Below are 17,732 nucleotides of genomic sequence, written 5' to 3'. Positions count from 1 at the left end.
GCAACTGAAAGGAGAGAGAAAAGGATAGAGGAGGAGAGAGAGTGAGGGGAGAAAAAGTTTTGGAAAAGAGGATATAGAAGAGAAAGCATTTGCATGGAAGTAGGGTCCCGAGTTCTGTCTGGTCTGGTGCCACCACAAGCTAGTATGGTGGCCACAGGTCAGCACCTAGCTCCCTAGGAGTCCCCTTCCTTACCAATCAAGCAGAGATACACATTATGTCATCCACCTACCTCACAGGGTTGGGGTGCCCAGGGCAGATGTTAGTGCTGGGCCTCTTTCAGCTCTGCCCTGCCCCGACTTTCCCTGTATTCTTAGCCTTTGATTCCACCCTATAACTACCTTATCGGTGATCCTGTCACCCACTGCCTCCAACTCAAAATTTATTGAAAGGGAAGTAATGATCACTGCAAGGTTTATGACTCACCCTGACTAGCAGATTAGCAAATATTTGTGAATAAAACCAAATAAAATAAATTTTTGAAAAGCTCCTTAATACAATAGTTCTATCTGTACAAACATAGGGAGGGTCAGTAGTAATTGCCAACTAGAAAGGATGCCGTTATTTTTTCCCTCTCATAAATACTCTCTGGTTCCTTATTAGATCAGACCTTTGGGGTTGTACCTGATTTAAGGCAAGCACTGCTGGGATAACCACCAAGTGGCCGAACGCAGGGTGTGCAAGACAGCAGAAAAGGGCCAGGTTAGTAAGATTAGGAGGTTCTCTAGTTCCATAGTATAGCTTGAATGCATATTAGAATCATCTGGGGAGCTTTCAAAAATATTTATTGGACCCTCCCTCCCCCGAGGGGCTCTGATTTAATTAATCTGGGGTGGTGCTAGAGCATCAACACTGTTTAAAAGCTCCCCAGATATTTCTAAGTGTAGCCAGGGTTGAGAAGCACCAGCCTATGGGAATGTCAGCTGCCAGAAAATAGGGTATGCTTTTGTGGTTTAGGATAAAGAAACAACCAGGAAGAGCTCAGAAGGGAAGTGGATAGAAAACACAATCAATGGCTGAGTGAAAGAATGAGCCACTCTAGGCAAATGCCCTACCTACACGGAGGAGAATGGGAATGTCAGCTGCCAGAAAATAGGGTATGCTTTTGTGGTTTAGGATAAAGAAACAACCAAGAAGAGCTCAGAAGGGAAGTGGATAGAAAACACAATCAATGGCTGAGTGAAAGAATGAGCCACTCTAGGCAAATGCCCTACCTACACGGAGGAGAAGGTGGGAGGGCTCTGTTGGGAAACAAAGAGAGTGTGTTTGTGGGATTCCTAGCATTCCATCTGAAAAACACACTGACTGTGCTAGGTTTACATGTACTGACACTACATCAAGTGCTTATCAGGATGACTAAAACTCATAAATACTGAAAAGAAATAAGTGGTATTCCAGGAAGGAGAAAAGAACTGCCTGCTTTGTTACTGATGCCCTAAGAAGTTGGAATTAATCACTTCCCAAGTCCACATGTGGTTTTAAGTGGGAGCAATTTTCAAAACAGCTCAGAGCTAAAAAACATTTATTGAGCAACTACTAGCCCAGACTGTGCACGGAACCATACTTGGCATAATACACCATTTAGGAGTTTAGAGTCGAGCTGGGAAGTACCAAAAAGAAACCTAGATTATTAAGTCATATGATATAACTTAACCCCATTGTCTCATTTGGTTTATGGGGAAAGAGAAGACCAGAGAAGGGTATTTGCAGCAAATAGGTGTCTTCTTAATCTTAGTCCAACAAGTTTTCATACATTATCAAAGGCCCATGGGTGGGATGGGATCAGTTAACTCTGGACAACTAGATGTCTAACAAGTGGCCCTTCAGATTTGGGAGGGAGGGTTGCTGTGACCTAGGGTGGTCAGGAAAAATTTCACAGGAGAGGCTCTGGGCCAATAAAGAATAAGGTTTTAAAATATAAGGTATGAGACACAGCAGGAGAAAAAGTGGAAATATTATCAGTACTGGGAATGCTGCTGGGGTGTTCTTTGGTTTATACGTAAACTTGATGGAACTCATCCGCATAAGGTATTCAACCTCCCCTCCCTCATTCCTGACTCCACACTGGCCAAGCCTGACTCTGTCCGCAACCCTCACTTCTACCACCTTATGTCAGGCCCTCATCAGCCTCTCACCTAGGCTACTCCAAAGGCTTCTTCATAAAAGAGCTGTGGATCCTCTCTTCCTGCCACCAGAATGATCTTCCTACTCCTGTGTTTAAGCCATCTGTAGCTCCCCCACTGGCAACACGTTTGTGCCCTAGTCCTGACATCTATTGCCCTTCATGATGAGGCCTGCCTACCTTCCCAGCCTCCTTCTCCTGTTGCTGCCTACATACACCGACCCCATCCCTCCACACCTATCTGACTGCAGCTCCCCGAGAAGCCTGTCCATGCCTATCCTTGAAATGCCTCCCTATCCATCACCTTGAAAATCCCTTTCCCCAACAACTTCCTTTTTTTTTTTTTTAAAGATGACCGGTAAGGGGATCTTAACCCTTGACTTGGTGTTGTGAGCACCACGCTCTCCCAAGTGAGCTAACTGGCCATCCCTATATAGGGATCTGAACCCATGGCCTTGGTGTTATCAACACCACACTCTCCCAAGTGAGGCATGGGCTGGCCCTCTGCAACAACTTCTTATCCTTTCCAATACACAGCTTCAACATCACCTCCTCTGTACAACCTGCCCTAAATACTCCAGCCTCCTTCCCTGCTTTATACTCTTCCATGGGCCCTTGCCTTAGTTGTCATGCTGTATTTTAATTCTTTAGCTGGTGCTCACCCAGATCTTGGGATGTGGTGGGCCAGACTGTCTCTTGTCAACTTGACAACACCACCACTTCCCTCTGAGGCAAGACTACAATTCCCAGGATCCCATTCCCTATATGGTTCCAGGTTACTTTGCCAATGAAAGACTTAAGGGTCAAAGTGAAGCAACATCCATCATGTTCAGGAGATAGTAACAATGAGACAAGGAACTTTGCAAACATTTCGCAAGCTCCCATATTGAGGCTGTGGGCTCAGACGTGATCGTTTCTTGGACTTTTCCATGAACTCCAGCTTCTGCTCTGGGCCTTGGGCTAGAGTCAGTGGGGACTATTGTCTCTGATTTTCTGGTTTCAGCCTTACAGGTCTTCGCTCTATCAGCCCCCAACATTCGTGTTAGCCCCAATTCCTATACTAAGCCTCTTTATTCTTGCATGATATGTAGTGGTTTGTTTAGGAAAACAGACTGACACAGGAGGTGTGGTGTACAGAATCTTGATCTTTGACTCTCCTGCACAGTAGAATCTGGCCCAGGATAGAAGTGCTTCAGAAGATACTGGTGAGGGGTGAAGGTTAGTACTAGGGCGTCTCTGAATTTCAGTGAGTGCCTCCCACCCACCCTAGCTTCATCCCCCAACCAAATAATTCCCACATCCTCAAGTTCTGGCTCATAAGAAAGACACAGAATGTACATGTGCTGCATTAAAGGCTGACAGAGATGTGTACTGAAAGAGAAGGCAGGGAGATAATGATTGGGTTTGTAATTATAGGAACATCTAGTAATAAAAAGCATGTATGAGATCTAATTCCCCATTTTAAAAAAAATTTCAACTCAGCAAAAAATGGGATAAAGGAACTGGGAAGGAAGAATGAAAAGCAGATGGAAGAAACATTCAAAAGAACCTATAGGTAAGAACAACATTTACTACCCCAGAATATGAAAGGCATCACACTTGGTGTGATATACCATTTAGGAGTTCTGTGTTTGGCTACAGAGTCCCAAGGGATTTTATGTTAAAACGAAGACAGAGGGAGTAGAGAGCTCTGCATAGCCTTGAAGGAGCATGGGGGTCTGGCCAGCAGGAGTGCAGTCCTCCAGGAGCCCAGTCCCATCACTCGGCAGGGAGGAGAAGGAGCTGGAAGTCTCACCACTCCTCTATTCCCACTCAGGATCATTAAACTGGAAGCTTCCTGGAGGACTGGTTTGATTTGATTGAAAAGCATTCTGGAGGGCTTGGTTCATTCTGAGATCAGCATCCAGTGATCTCAAACACCTCTCCAAACGGTCAAATCCCAGAGAGCAGAAAGAACAGTTTTCTTTGTTCTTCTTCCTGCATCTTTTTCCATGAACAACCACTCAGGGATATGGATCAGAACAAATGTGCAGTCCCTTGCCCAAGCCCAAATCATGAACCTGCTTCAGAGTTAACAAAACGTGATGACCAGTCTGTTCCAGGAAGCACCTAGCTGAACTCACCAGACATGCAACCCTACGGTGCATGCTGCAGCCACTGCCCCTCCACTGACAGTCAGCAGTGGCAACAGGAAGGGATAGATCAGGAGCCACAAGTGCAAGAGATGGGGCAGGGGGTCTCAGTACAGACCAGAGATGCTCTGAGTTGCAACAGATGGCAATCCTGGCCCAAAACAGCTCACTTACCGGGAGTGGGAGACAAAGTCATACACAGGGATCTGGACTGTTTTCCCTTCAGTGATTTCTTTGAGTGTTTTGAAGATGAGTTCATTGTCAAAGGCATCTGAAGGAAATCAAACTGTTAAAATGTTTCTACATTTTAAAATGATTTCTCCTATAATTACGCACAGAGCATCCCCACAAAAGGTGCACCACAACCTAGAGAAGTGTATGGCATCCCCCAAAGCCAGATTTCCACACAAAGCAGAATGAAAGCTCCCTGTTTCTCAAAACAGGATGTGTGAATGAGTTCTAACAAACTCATTTCTTTTTTTCTCCTTTGACATTCCGTTGCTGGCCTCAGATAGCTCTGTGCTCTCTCCAAGTTCAACTGTTATCTTAGGATTACATGTTAACCTGGAAAGCACACTCATGACTGGGGAGTATAATAGACACTATGTCAAGAAGGTTTGGTTCCAGCAATTATAAGAAGCCCAACCAGCTAAAGGAGCAGTGTGCTGATCTGGGGCTCTCAGGGCAAAAACCACTCAGGCAGTCACCCTGAGCCCTCCATCTCCCTTCCTGCTGTCAGTGAGTTCAGCATATGTGCCATGTGCACCCATGTATGGGGTGGGGGAGAGCGTATGACACAGACTGCTTCAGATCAGAGGAGGCAGAAGGACCAGCTGTGAATGTTCAATCTAATATCTGGCCCATCTCAAGTCATAGGCTCACATGGAATCACCCTTGTTTAGACAAAGATTCAATCAGTATTTAATGAGCCAAGTGCTACATGAAGCATTTCAAAGTTCCTTCTTTTATATAATCCCCACAATAACTCTGTGAGGTAGTTATCTGTCCTCTATTTTATATTTATACATGGAAACAGACTCAGAGAGGTTAAGCAACTTCCTCATGGGCAAAACAAAATACTCTCACTAACCCCAATACGCATACACCCTTCATTTCCCAACTCACCCGGGTGATCAAAGTTGAACTGGCCCTTCAGGGCTTTGGCCTTCTGCTCTGAGGTGAGAACACGGTAGAAGCTATCCTGGCTCAGGATGACAACCTGCTTCTGGTGATAGTCCACCTCATTCTGTCCCAGAAGCTGCACAATCTTAGCACACACAGAAGACTGTAGGGAGAGAAGAAAACACCATGGAGTAAGAGAAAGAAGGCATATGTGGTAGAAGGGAGGGCCAGAGTCTCTGATCTGATGCATACCCCCTAAGAGAGGACTTTAGAAGTTAGAATCAGGGCCGAGCCCGTGGTGCACTCACGAGAGTGCGGTGCTGGGAGCGCAGTAGCGCTCCCGCCGCAGGTTCGGATCCTATATAGGGATGGCCGCTGCGCTCACTGGCTGAGCACGGTGCGGCCGGTCTCAAAAAAGAAAGAAAAAAAAGAAGAAGAAGAAGAAGAAGTTAGAATCCAAAGGCTATCATTTGTACGATGAATTAGAGGGCTAAGGGAGGAACAAAATACACCTGCTGACAGAAGTCTAGGGACCTCACAAGTTCCTCCCTTCCTCCCCTTAACACAACCTACTATACTCAGGTGTCTGCAGTGAAGGTGGGGGAGGATGGCAGTAAGTTCTACGTCCTCTTCTATAAAAGCCTTTCTCAAAGCCACTGATAAAAGGTAACACTGTCAGTTGGTTAGAGCGAGGTATCTTACTGGTGAGCCACCAAGAAAACAAAATAAAATAAAACTACATTGGACTTATTGACTGCAGATTTGCTCCCACTCCCACCCCCCAAAAAATCACAGGAAGGCAAAAACTTGCACATGACTTAAACTAGATTCAAATATGAAAATGCTACAACAAAATCAAAGGCTCTATACATTTATAAACTATAAGTTTTTAAATGCCTGTAGACCCAAAATTTCCTTTCCCTAACTGGCATCTGTTTCTTACATTCTAAGGTTGTAGGAGAGTCTATACCCATAAGCCTTTACTCATACACAGAATTCCTTCTGGAAGTCCAAAGAAAAACAAAATGAAAAAGAGGGATTGTGGAACCAGTTGAATATAATCTATCTGGTTATTCAAACCATGGTATTTTTTTATTTATAGTTAAGACCTATTAAATGTTTTTAATGTAACCAGTAATCCCATCACCACTAAAAAAAAAAAAGCATATTTAAAAGTTGCACTACCCAATTTTGCAGACAATCATTTCCCTTAACCCAGGCAAAAACCTGAACAGAACCTGAGCAATGGCCAATAAAACTGGGTTAACGAACACACAGTAGGTGCAATTTTGAAAAATTAGTGCTTATCACAATTTCTCTTTTTGTTGTTTTGTTGGTTTTTAATTTTGTTTGTTTTGTTTTTTCTTATTTCTTTTAATCACAATCTTGATCAAGGATAAAGGAAGGCTATTTTCTTGGTCATAGTTGCATGTCTCTGTCCTGTGTTTTCAAAGACCTGGCTGGTGATCCTTCTTTTCTGCAAACACCACCACTGATAACAACAGCTGACACTGTAACTGATTACTGAGTAGGTGGCAGGTCATGCCAAATGCCCCATTACAACCACCCTTAGAAGTCACTTGTGCTCCTCTGTAGGTGGGGAAACCCAGTTAAATGACTTACCATACAGTCCTGGCTCCTCTTTACCTCAACCTAAAGGTAGAAAGAAATCCCCCAAGGCAGAAGAAACCCTTTATCACTCAGGAGGAGAGAAATACTACTACATGAATAAGCTGAGAAACACCTGCCTCTAATTTCATCTAGATTTTTCAGGTGTTTTCCTCCTACTAGACCATATTAGAAATGGGCCCTAAAAAATCTAGATAACTGTTGGATCTGGGTGACAGATACACAGGAGTTAGTTACACTATTCTCTCTAATTTTGTGTAGGTTTGAATTTTTTAGATGATAGGAAGGCAGGGAGGGAGACAGGAGCCCTACATGGGATCCACTCTGCCATGAGTATCTTTTCCTCACTTAATGCCCACCTTGTTAGATCTCTTCGCTTTCATTTCAGTGTTCCCCTTTTCCCTAATCCTGCTCCCCTCCCCCAAAGGATGAAATGGAGCTTTAAGGTATCCACCTTGTTTCCTTAAGAAAAGAAATAATTCCTCTAATTAGTGAATTAAGAATGCAGGAAAGCATGAACGAGCCTATAGAAAGCTAAAAATGGGACAGGATGCAATTGTGATGGTGGGCTAAGACTTAAAATAACTAAAATAACAAAAAGACAAATACTGTGTGGTTCCACTCACATGAGCTAGGTAAAGCAGTCAAATTCACAGAAGCAAAAAGTTGAATGGTGGTTGCCAGAGGCCAAGGAGACGGGGAAATGGGAGTTATTGTTTAATGGATGTAGTTTCAGTTTTATGTGATGGAAAGGTTCTGGAGATTGGGTGTCCAACAATGTGAATATACTCAGCACTATTGAAACATACACTTAAAAAAAAAAGAAACATACACTTAAAAATGGTTAAGGTGGTAAATTTTATGTAATGTGTATTTTACCAAGATATTATTTGTTATACAAAGAGCCTAGATTCTTTTTTTTTTTTCTTTTTTTGTTTTTTGCGACTGGCCAGTGCGGGCATCAGAACCTATGACCTTGGAGTTATAAGTGCTCTACCAACTGAGCTAACCAGCCAGCCCCTATATGGTATTTTGAAGATACTATCTCATTTAATTCCATTACAAGACATTATTTTGCCTTTTTTTCTCTAATGAGGAAATTGAAGCTTCAAGAATCAATCAAGTTACATGACTTGCTCATGGTCACAGAGCTGATTCTCAAACCACAGATCTTCTAACTCCAAATGCACAATTCTTTTCACTATTCCAGAACTGAAGGAGCTTTGTCATCCGCCAAAATGTTCTCCATAAATTTACTCCCCTTCTGGAGAACAATGATAGGGGAAGGGAGATAGGAAGGGAATTGGTTAGAAATATAATATTGTTTTGTCCCACTGTATCATTAAAAGCAACATTTATGTTAAAAGTTTCATACATCTAAAGATAGGCAAGTGATCTGTATATCAAAAATAAGGTAAAAGTCCACTTAAAAAAAAAATCCAAAAAAACTGTTCTCAAAATTTTTATTATGCTCAAAATAATCCAGCTGTTAGCAGCCAATAACCACAGGGCTCAGAGTCCACCAGACATGCAGAACAATGAACTCTTTCCTCAGAGACTTCCCATTAGGGAAACCCCAAGAGCAGTCAACAGCTCATCAACAGGCCCCTCCAGTTGGCAGCTGTCAAGCCCGTGCAGCTTCCTGTACTGCTACAGACAGGATATTTCTCTAAACTCCTTTTCACATGGGAGGTGGCCCAGAGAGCCTAGACACCATCTTACTATGCAATTCCAAGTGTGTGTGTCTTCCAGGATCCCATTCTTAAGATCCTCTTGTCCAGTTCCAACACGGCTGGATGAGTAAAACAAAACAAATAGGGCAATAGAGCTCTCTTAGCCTCTTTGTCACCTCTGAACTGCTCAGGACTTGGATGGAGCCCACAGCTGGACACAGCTCAGAGCAGATCAGCCTGTGGGAGGGCTTCAGACTGGGCGTGTCCCTTGGGAAATGGGCTGGCATTTCTCACAGACAACCTTACAGAGGAGTACAGGCTAAGGGCCATCTGCCCAACATTTCTGCATCCCATCAAGTTGCCTGTCACACTCTGGGTGAGCTGCTTCAGAATAAGAGGGAGGGCCGTTCAGATGGAGGAAAACCACTTCGCTCTTCAGAATGGGTTGTGAACTTCAGTTAACACCTGCCCTGAACTCAATACCACAGCAGCTAATAGTGTAAGACAGCCAGATGCTTTACCTCCTCAGGCAGGAAGACCCCACTTAGCTCCTGGCCTCTGGGACTATATGCAAATCACATCAATCACTCTTGACAGCAGCTTTTCCTGTCACTAATGTTAAGAAGCACGCCACGAACTTACATGGCATCCATCTCAGAGGAATACCACCACAGCCCCCAGACATTACATCACTCCTTTGGGGGGCAACACTGCTCCCCATGCAGCTCAGACACTCTAATTTACAGGCATGAGAAAACCAAAGCACCAGTAATTTGCCCTGGGTAAAACAGAACAAAGTTCAAACCTGCTGATTTGACTTCCAATCAAAGCCACTGTGTGGCAGCAACAGGGAAATGTCACTCAAATGCTTCCCTGGGATACCCACAAAGCCATATGGTCTTGAGATTCATGGATGGCTCCAGAACCCATGCACTGCTGAGTGGGCTCTTCTAGCTGCAGAACCATTACCAGCACCAATAAAAAAGATCTAAATTAGAAACTCACTAAATTATTATTTAGTACAAGCGATTCCAGGACCAAAAAGCAGCCACAGGTCAATCCAATAACCTAAGAACTCCTGGAGCACAAGGACCAATTATGACTCATCTTTTATTCATAGGGCCTGGTAGGACTTGGCACTGGGAGGGCTCACCCAAAATGTCTGTTAAACAGATTACCATGGGAAAATGTCTGAATTCACCAGAAGTCTTTTTTCCTTCAGACCTAGAATTTTAAAAATATAGTTTGCCCTGCTCATTCTTAGCATCAGCCTTGTTTTGGCTACTCTCCCAAGGATTCCATCCCAAAGTACATGAGACACTTGGCAGAGAAGGCTGGTTGTGTACCTAGATCTCAGTCCCTGAGTCCTAGCTGGGCACATGACTACATTTCCCAGCCTCCCCTGCAGCTCCTTGTGACCATGCTAAGTTCTGGACAATTAGATAAGCAGAAGAATTAAGTGGCAGCTTCCTGAAACCTCCTTAAAGGATTAACTGTCCCTTCTTTTGACCTTCCTTCCTGTTGGCCAGAATGAAGACTTGATCGCTAGAGCCCAAGCAGCCACCCTGTGGCACTGACATCATATGAAGAAAGGATGAGAAGGCAGCTAAATTAAAAGAAGCCCAAGATTCAAAGGATCACAGAGCTGAAAGAGGAATGACAGTGAGTGCTAAGGTCTGGACGTGTCCCCCAGATTCATTATGTCGAAACTTACTGGCCAATGTGATAATGTTAGAAGATGGGGCCTGTAGAGGTGATTAAGCCATGAGGTCAGAGTCCTCGTGGACGGGATCAGGGCCCTCATGAAAGGGTTTAAGGGAGCAGGTTCATTCTCATCTGCTCCTCCACCATGTAAGGACACCGTGTTCATCACCTCTGGAGGACACAGTAATAAGGTGCCATCCTGGAAGCAGACAGCAGCCCTTACCAGACACCAAACCTGCCAGCACCATGATCTTAGAATTCCCAGCTTCCAGAACTGTGAGAAATAAATTTCTATTCTTTATAAATTACACAGAATCAGATATTTTGTTATAGAAACACAGTCTGAGACAGTGAGGTAAACTATCTTGTCTAAACCCTGTTATCTGATGTTTTCTGTCACTTTCAAAGGAAGTGATCTTAATACTGATATCAACACTTACATACCCAGTATACTGTAGTGTATGGCTCTTGGTGTGAATGTTCTCTTGAAAGCTGGGTAATTCTCTTGTCCTGGTCCAATAGGCTGCCTCAATCATTACAGAAGCCACAAGTAACTCACCAGCCAAGTCATTTCCATGTAAGTTTTAAAAGGTAGAGTGAGAAGCATTTGTCAGGACCAATGTCCCCAGACCCCTGGGCACCTCTCTGCTACCTGCCAGTTCTGTGTATTAATCCAGAAGTGTCAGAACAGAGTTAAATATCCTTCCCCCTTTCAGCATTTGCTTGTCTGCAGACCAGGCTCTTCACAGAGGAAGCAGTGACCAGGAGGGGGGAACCCAAAAGATTGCAAACAGCACTAGATGAAAAATCCCCCAGTTTTAATTCCTGATCCATATGCTGGAGCTGCAAAGGTAGTCCGGCCTAGAAAGACCCAGATGTTTGACTGTTATCTGAGAAAAATTCTAGTTGATCAACAGTCACCGACATAAATGTTCCCAGGAATTTTCAGTAAATTGTCAATCTCATAAAGCTCCACTGCTAGGAAAGACACTTTAAAAATTGATTTCTGGGTTCATAAAATTACATGTTCAGTTCTGCTCTCTCTAGAGCACCAGCACTTACAAATTAAACTGGTTCATAATCAACTGAGGGATAATAAACAATAGCTAACACAAAGAACATAATATGTCAGGAACTATTCTAAGGACTTTACATATATGTGCTATGTTACTTCAACTGCAAACCAACCCAATGAAGTGGGTAATCTTATTATCCCTACTTTATATAACAGGAAACTGAGTCACAAAGAGGCTGATTAAGTTTCTTGGCCCAAGACCATACAGCTGGAAAACAGCTGAGCAAGTCTTCAAAGTCAGGCAGGCTGGCTTCAGGACGCATGCTCTTAACCACAACACACGCTGCATTGCCTTGCTACCCTATCAGAAGGGGATGGAACCTCTTGCCATCCCAAGAACCACGATGACCCCTACAAACAGGGGTGTTATGCCAACATGTTTAAACTGAATATGCAGGAACTGCCTGAAGCAAAATATTCTCAGCAAGCCTCCATAGTTTACTCCCTACAGGCTCTGCAAAGTACATACCTGTTGGGCTTCCTTAGAAGTTCATTTTTCTGCTAAATATTTTACTAGGAAAAGACAAAGATAAGTCACTTCTGACCTCCTACGATTCATTCTTTGGTAGAAAACAGTTTCTAGCACTGACTGGCTAGCTCATTCGGGCAAGCATGGTGCTGATAACACCAAGATCAAGGGTTCTGATCCCCCTACTGGTCAGCTGCCAAGAAAAAAACAACAAAAATCAAGCAAACAAAAAATTCCAGTGTTTAAGTACAAGGGTTCTTCAAAAAGTTCATGGAAAGATTCATAGTATCCTGGGGGGAGAGAGGGGACGGCTGGCTGGTACAGGGATCCGAACCTTTGACCTTGGTGTGTTGTAACACCATACTCTAACCAACCAAGCTAACCAGTCAGCCCTATATCATCCTGGGGGGAGAGAGGGGACGGCTGGCTGGTACAGGGATCCGAACCTTTGACCTTGGTGTTGTAACACCATACTCTAACCAACCAAGCTAACCAGTCAGCCCTATATCATCTTTTACTTCCATTTTTCCACAAACTATGTGGAGTACGCTTGTACATGCTTAAGGGGACTGGGATTGACGTTGTGGGAAACAAGTGAGCCTATGCAAGCTGTCTGGGAGCAGAAACAAAAAAACCAACTGTTAAAACCACACCACATTAAAATTAGCTGTTGCGCTATGAACTGGCAAACACTTTTTAGAATGCAGGACAGAGTAAGAATCAAAACAGCATTCCTACCCTCTTACTAAGTAACAAACTTACAATGAGATCAATGAAGGTTAAATGAAAATTGTACTTCTACACCATCTTAAACAAAAGCGGGGAGTGTCCACACTCCTCACATGAAACCAAGCTCTAGGCTCATCATAGCCTGATTAATAGCTACCACCAACCAAGGGCAAAACATCAGGCAAGACAGGGCTGTGCTTGGTATTAGAGTGGCCACGCAGCCCTCACAGCAGAATTTAAATGATTCTGTATGAAACAATGATTAATTTCAGCCTCGTCTTGCTTATTCTGAGCCTGAATATGGAGTTTGTGGATAGTGCTTTGTATTCTCTACAGGGCAAACACAAACGGCACCTCCCCACACACACCCAAAAAGAAAGAAAGAAAGAAAGAAATCTACACTTGCTAGCTTTGGTGAACTTGCTGCTTATGAAGCTCTCTAAGAGCAGAAGCAAAGAGAACACCTGCAGGAGAATCAACTACCACTGACTTGTTGGGGCAAGTGAAATTTGGTCTATTTCCTTCCTCTTTTACTTGAGCATTAGGAGCAAGTGGGATAGTAAAACCCAACAAACCGAGCCCCCGGTCCTGTGAGGCACACCAAAACCCACCCCTTTGCTACAGTCTGGCTTACTGAGCAAAGGCAATATGCCTGCTACAGAAATTACATACTAAAGAAAGACTTGAGTACTTCTGGGTAAGACACAAAAAGAAAACTGACATTCCTCCCTCTATTTCTTAAAAAATGAATGGATAAAGGAGAACACAATGTGCCAATTGGCTCCTCTGCTGAATCTTTCCAGACTGAAGGCCACACATGGGTAAACATTTAATGTGGACTTAATAGCACAGCACGGCTTTGTTGTGCAAAATAGATTTTAGTCAACTCTTCCATTCCAATAATCCTTATCCAAACTGTGGAAAATCAGAAATCAGATTATCTGGTTATCAGGTTGGTTTTTTTTTGTTTTTTTTTTAATGTCCTCTTTAGTTCTCCTCCAGCACCCCCTTCTAATGCCTGACTACAAAGCAGAAGGGGAGGAAACAGAAAGCATGTGCCAGGCACCCACTTCTCTTCCTTCTGAGAGTCTCTTTTACTATCTTTGAACACTCAACTTATTATTTATTCCTCATAGCATTTGAAGAAAGAGATTGTAATCCTCTATTAGCAGTCTAAATTCCTCAAATGTTTCCTTCTAGATTTTGCTGGGTTCTTCATTCATCACCACCTCAAGGGCTCCAAAACTCCTTCTGGAATAAAAAAATAAAACTCCCAAAGCTACACAGACCATGTTACTGTATAAAGAATACAGTGTGTTTACATTGGAAGTCATCATAAATTATTAAGGCTAATCTACTGTGGCCCAAAAAAAGAGGCATTAAAGCAAATATCCCTTGATTATAATAATTTTTTGCTATTAATTTGTAAAACTGAAGCAACTATCAGTAGATAGAGGCCAGACTTTTGGTTTAGAACCACATAAATGTGATCAACTGGTAATGACAAAGGTACAAATGCAATTCAGTGGAGAAAGAGTCACCTCTTCAAGAAATGATGCTGGAGCAACTGGATGTCCAGAGACCAAAAAAATGAATCTCAAGCTACACCTTACATCTATTTAAAAATTAACTCAAAATAGATCATGGACTTACATAAAATATTAGAAAGAAAAACATATGAAAAAGTCTTCAGGATCTAGTACTAGGCAAAGATGTTTTAGACTTGACACCAAAAGCATGATCCATAAAAGGAAAAGTTGATAAAATCAATTTTGTCAAAATTAAAACTTGCAATGCAAACCCCCTTTTAAGAGGATGAAAAGACAAGCTACAAACTGAGAAAAATACTTGGAAACCACTTATCCAACAAATGACTAGAATCTAAAATATATAAAGAATTCTCAAAACTCAACAGTAAGAAGACAACACAATTAGAATATGGGCAAAAGACATGAAGAAGTATTTCACCAAGAAGGGTACACAGATGGCAAACAGCACATGAAAAGATGTTCATCATTAGCCTTTAGGAAAATGTAAATTAAAGCCAGAATGAGATATCACTACATATCTACATACATACATACAGAATGACTAAAGTAAAAAATAGTAATAACACCAAATGATGGTGATGATGGTGAGAAATTGGTCACTCATACAATGCTGGTAGAATGTAAATTGTTCATCTACTCAGGAAACAGTTTGGCATTTTATTTAAAAACTAAACACGGCAGGAACAAGGCAAGGATGTCTCTTCTTACTATTCCTTTTCAACAACATACTGGAAGTTTTAGCTAATGTAGTAAGACAAGAAAGTGAAATAAAAGGTATACTAATTGGACGACATTTTTTTTTTTCTTGCAGCTGGCCAGTACAGAAACAGAACCCTAACCTTGGTGTTACAAGGCTGCACTTTAACCAACTGAGCTAATTGGCCAGCCCTAAAGGTATGTTAATTGGAAAGGAAGAAATAAAATTGTCTTAGTCTGCAGATGACATGATTGCCTACGTAAAAAAATCCAAAAGAACTGCCAAACAATCTGCTGGAATAAGTGATTATAACAAGGATGTAAGATACAATGTTAAAATACAAGACTCAGTACCAGCAACGAACAAGAGGAATCTGAAATTTAAAAAACAATACCATTTATACTGGCACCCACAAAAATGAAATACTTACGCATATCTTATCAGATTTATACCTAAGACAAATGAAAAAACTACAAAACTCTAAGAAATCACAGAACTAAAATAAATGAAGAGATATTCCATGTTCATAGATAGAAAGACTCATTATTGTCAAGACAGTCTTTCCCAACTTGATCCATAGATTCAATGCAATCTCAATCAAAATCCCAGCAAGTTATTTTGCGGATATCAACAAAATGATTCTAAAGTTGATATGGAGAGGCAAAAGACCCGAAACAGCCAACATAATACTGAAGAAGAACAAAGATTTGTTGGAAGACTGACAATGACTCAACCTCAGACTTACTCTAAAAGCTGCAGTAATCAAGATAGTGTGGTAATGGCAAAAACTCAGACAGATCAATGGAACAGACTATAGCCCAGAAACAGACCCACATAAAAATAGTCAAATGATCTTTGACAAAGAAGCGAAGGCAATACAATGGAGAAAACAGTCTTTTCAGCAAACGGGGCTGGAACAACTGGACATCCACATGCAAAAAACATGAATCTAGACACAAAGCTTACACCCTTCACAAAAATAAACTCAAAATGAATCAGAGACTTAAACGTAAAACACAAAACTATAAAGCTCCTAGAAAATAACATAATAGAAAATCTAGATGACCTTGAGTTTGGCAATGACTTTTCCGATACAACACACTAAAGGCACTGTTCATGAAAGAAATAATTGATAAGCTGGACTTTATTAATATTAAAAACTGCTCTGCAAAGGAATCAAGAGAATGAAAAGACAAGCCAAGTCTGAGAGAAAATATTTGCAAAAGACATATCTGATAAAGGACTGCTAATGTGAAATAAAAAAACAAACAAAAATTCTTAAAAACTCAACAATAAGAAAACAAACAAGCTCTCTCTCCCTTTCCCCACACATGCTTGACTCTATTCCTTGCCATGTCTTCTCAACAAGACTTTCAGAATCAAGTGATTCCAGGATAAGAAATAAAAGCAAAATTGTCCCATTCTCCAGTGGATTCGGATGAAAGCTGGTAATAAAATCAGGTACAATTCTAAGAGGAGACACTGAAGAACAAAGCTGGGTCTATAAAGAATTGCAGACAAGATGGCGCACACTATTTATGCTGTACCAATGTCACTATCATCTTACCATATCAAGCTGAAAATGTCACCACTATCTGGACAGTTGGACATTGCTTATTGGGAGAATTCTTTGTTTCTGTGTTCTGCACTAATTGGTTCAGTAATAAATATGTGAAACCCTTTATTAGGAAAAAAGAAAACAAAACAAACAACCCAACCAGAAAATAGGCTAAAGACTTTAACAGACTCTTCACAAAAGAAGACATACGGATGGCAAATAAGCAGATGAAAAGATGCTCCACATCATACATCACCAGAAAATATAAGTTAAAACAATGAGATACCACTGCACACCTACTATAATGACCAAAATCTAGAACACTGACAGCACCAAATGATGGAGAGGATGTAGGGCAACAGGAACTCTCATTCATGGATGGTGGGAATACAAAACGTTACAGCCATTTTGAAAGACAGTTTGGCAGCTTCTTACAAAACTAAACATATTATTACCATATGATCCAGCAATCACACTCCTTTGTATTTGCCCCAAAGAGCTGAAAACTTATGTCCCCACAAAAACCTGTACACGATGTTTACAGAAGCTTTACTTATAACTGCCACGACTTGGCAGTAAGTGAATGAATAAACAAACTGTGGTACATCCAGACAACGGAATTATGATTAAGTGCTAAAAAGAAATGAGCTAGCAAGCCACGAAGACATCAAGGAATCTTAAATGCATATTACTAGGTGAAAGAAGCCAATCTGAAAAGTTCATACTGTATGATTCCAACAATCTAACATTGTGCATACAGTGGTTGCCAGGAGTCAGGAACAAGGAAGGGATGAACAAGGGGAACACGCAGGATTTTTAGGGCAGTGAAAATACTCTGTATGATACCTAAATGATGAATACACGTCATTACACATTTACCCAAACACACAGAAAGTACACCAACAAGAGTGAACCCTAATGTAAACTACCGACTTTGGTAATAATGCTGTATCAATGTAGGTTCATAATGGTAACAAATGGCTACAAATTGATATGCAATAACTATATGTAACAAGTTGTAACAGATTAGTGATAATGATGTATTGGTGTAGGTTCATGATTGCAACAAATGTAGACAGGCACTTCAAAAAGTTCACAGAAAAACAGAATTGAAATATAATACCGGGCCCGCCCATGGCTCACTCCGTAGAGTGCGGTGCTGATAACACCAAGGCCCCGGGTTTGGATCCCACATAGGGATGGCCGGTTCGCTCACTGGCTGAGCGTGGTGCTGACAACACCAAGTCAAGGGTTAAGATCCCCTTACCGGTCAT

General features: G+C 41.8%; 1 protein-coding gene across 1 annotated transcript in view; it reads right to left on the bottom strand.

Moving 5' to 3' along the window:
- The window catches only part of UCK2 (uridine-cytidine kinase 2), a 78,969-nt gene that overhangs the window by 15,248 nt on the left and 45,989 nt on the right, over positions 1–17,732 (bottom strand). Inside the window, exons 2-3 of the mRNA XM_008586060.1 lie at positions 5,378–5,537; positions 4,427–4,523 (exon numbers count right to left, since the gene is read on the bottom strand). Of these exons, the coding sequence (XP_008584282.1) occupies positions 4,427–4,523; positions 5,378–5,537 (257 nt within the window). The remainder of the gene's footprint in view (positions 1–4,426; positions 4,524–5,377; positions 5,538–17,732) is intronic.

This window comes from Galeopterus variegatus, unplaced genomic scaffold (assembly GCF_000696425.1).
Source record: "Galeopterus variegatus unplaced genomic scaffold, G_variegatus-3.0.2 Scaffold3815, whole genome shotgun sequence".
In the NCBI taxonomy this organism is placed as follows: domain Eukaryota; kingdom Metazoa; phylum Chordata; class Mammalia; order Dermoptera; family Cynocephalidae; genus Galeopterus; species Galeopterus variegatus.
Note: the sequence above shows the minus strand (reverse complement) of the source record. Positions and strands in the feature narration are given on the sequence as shown.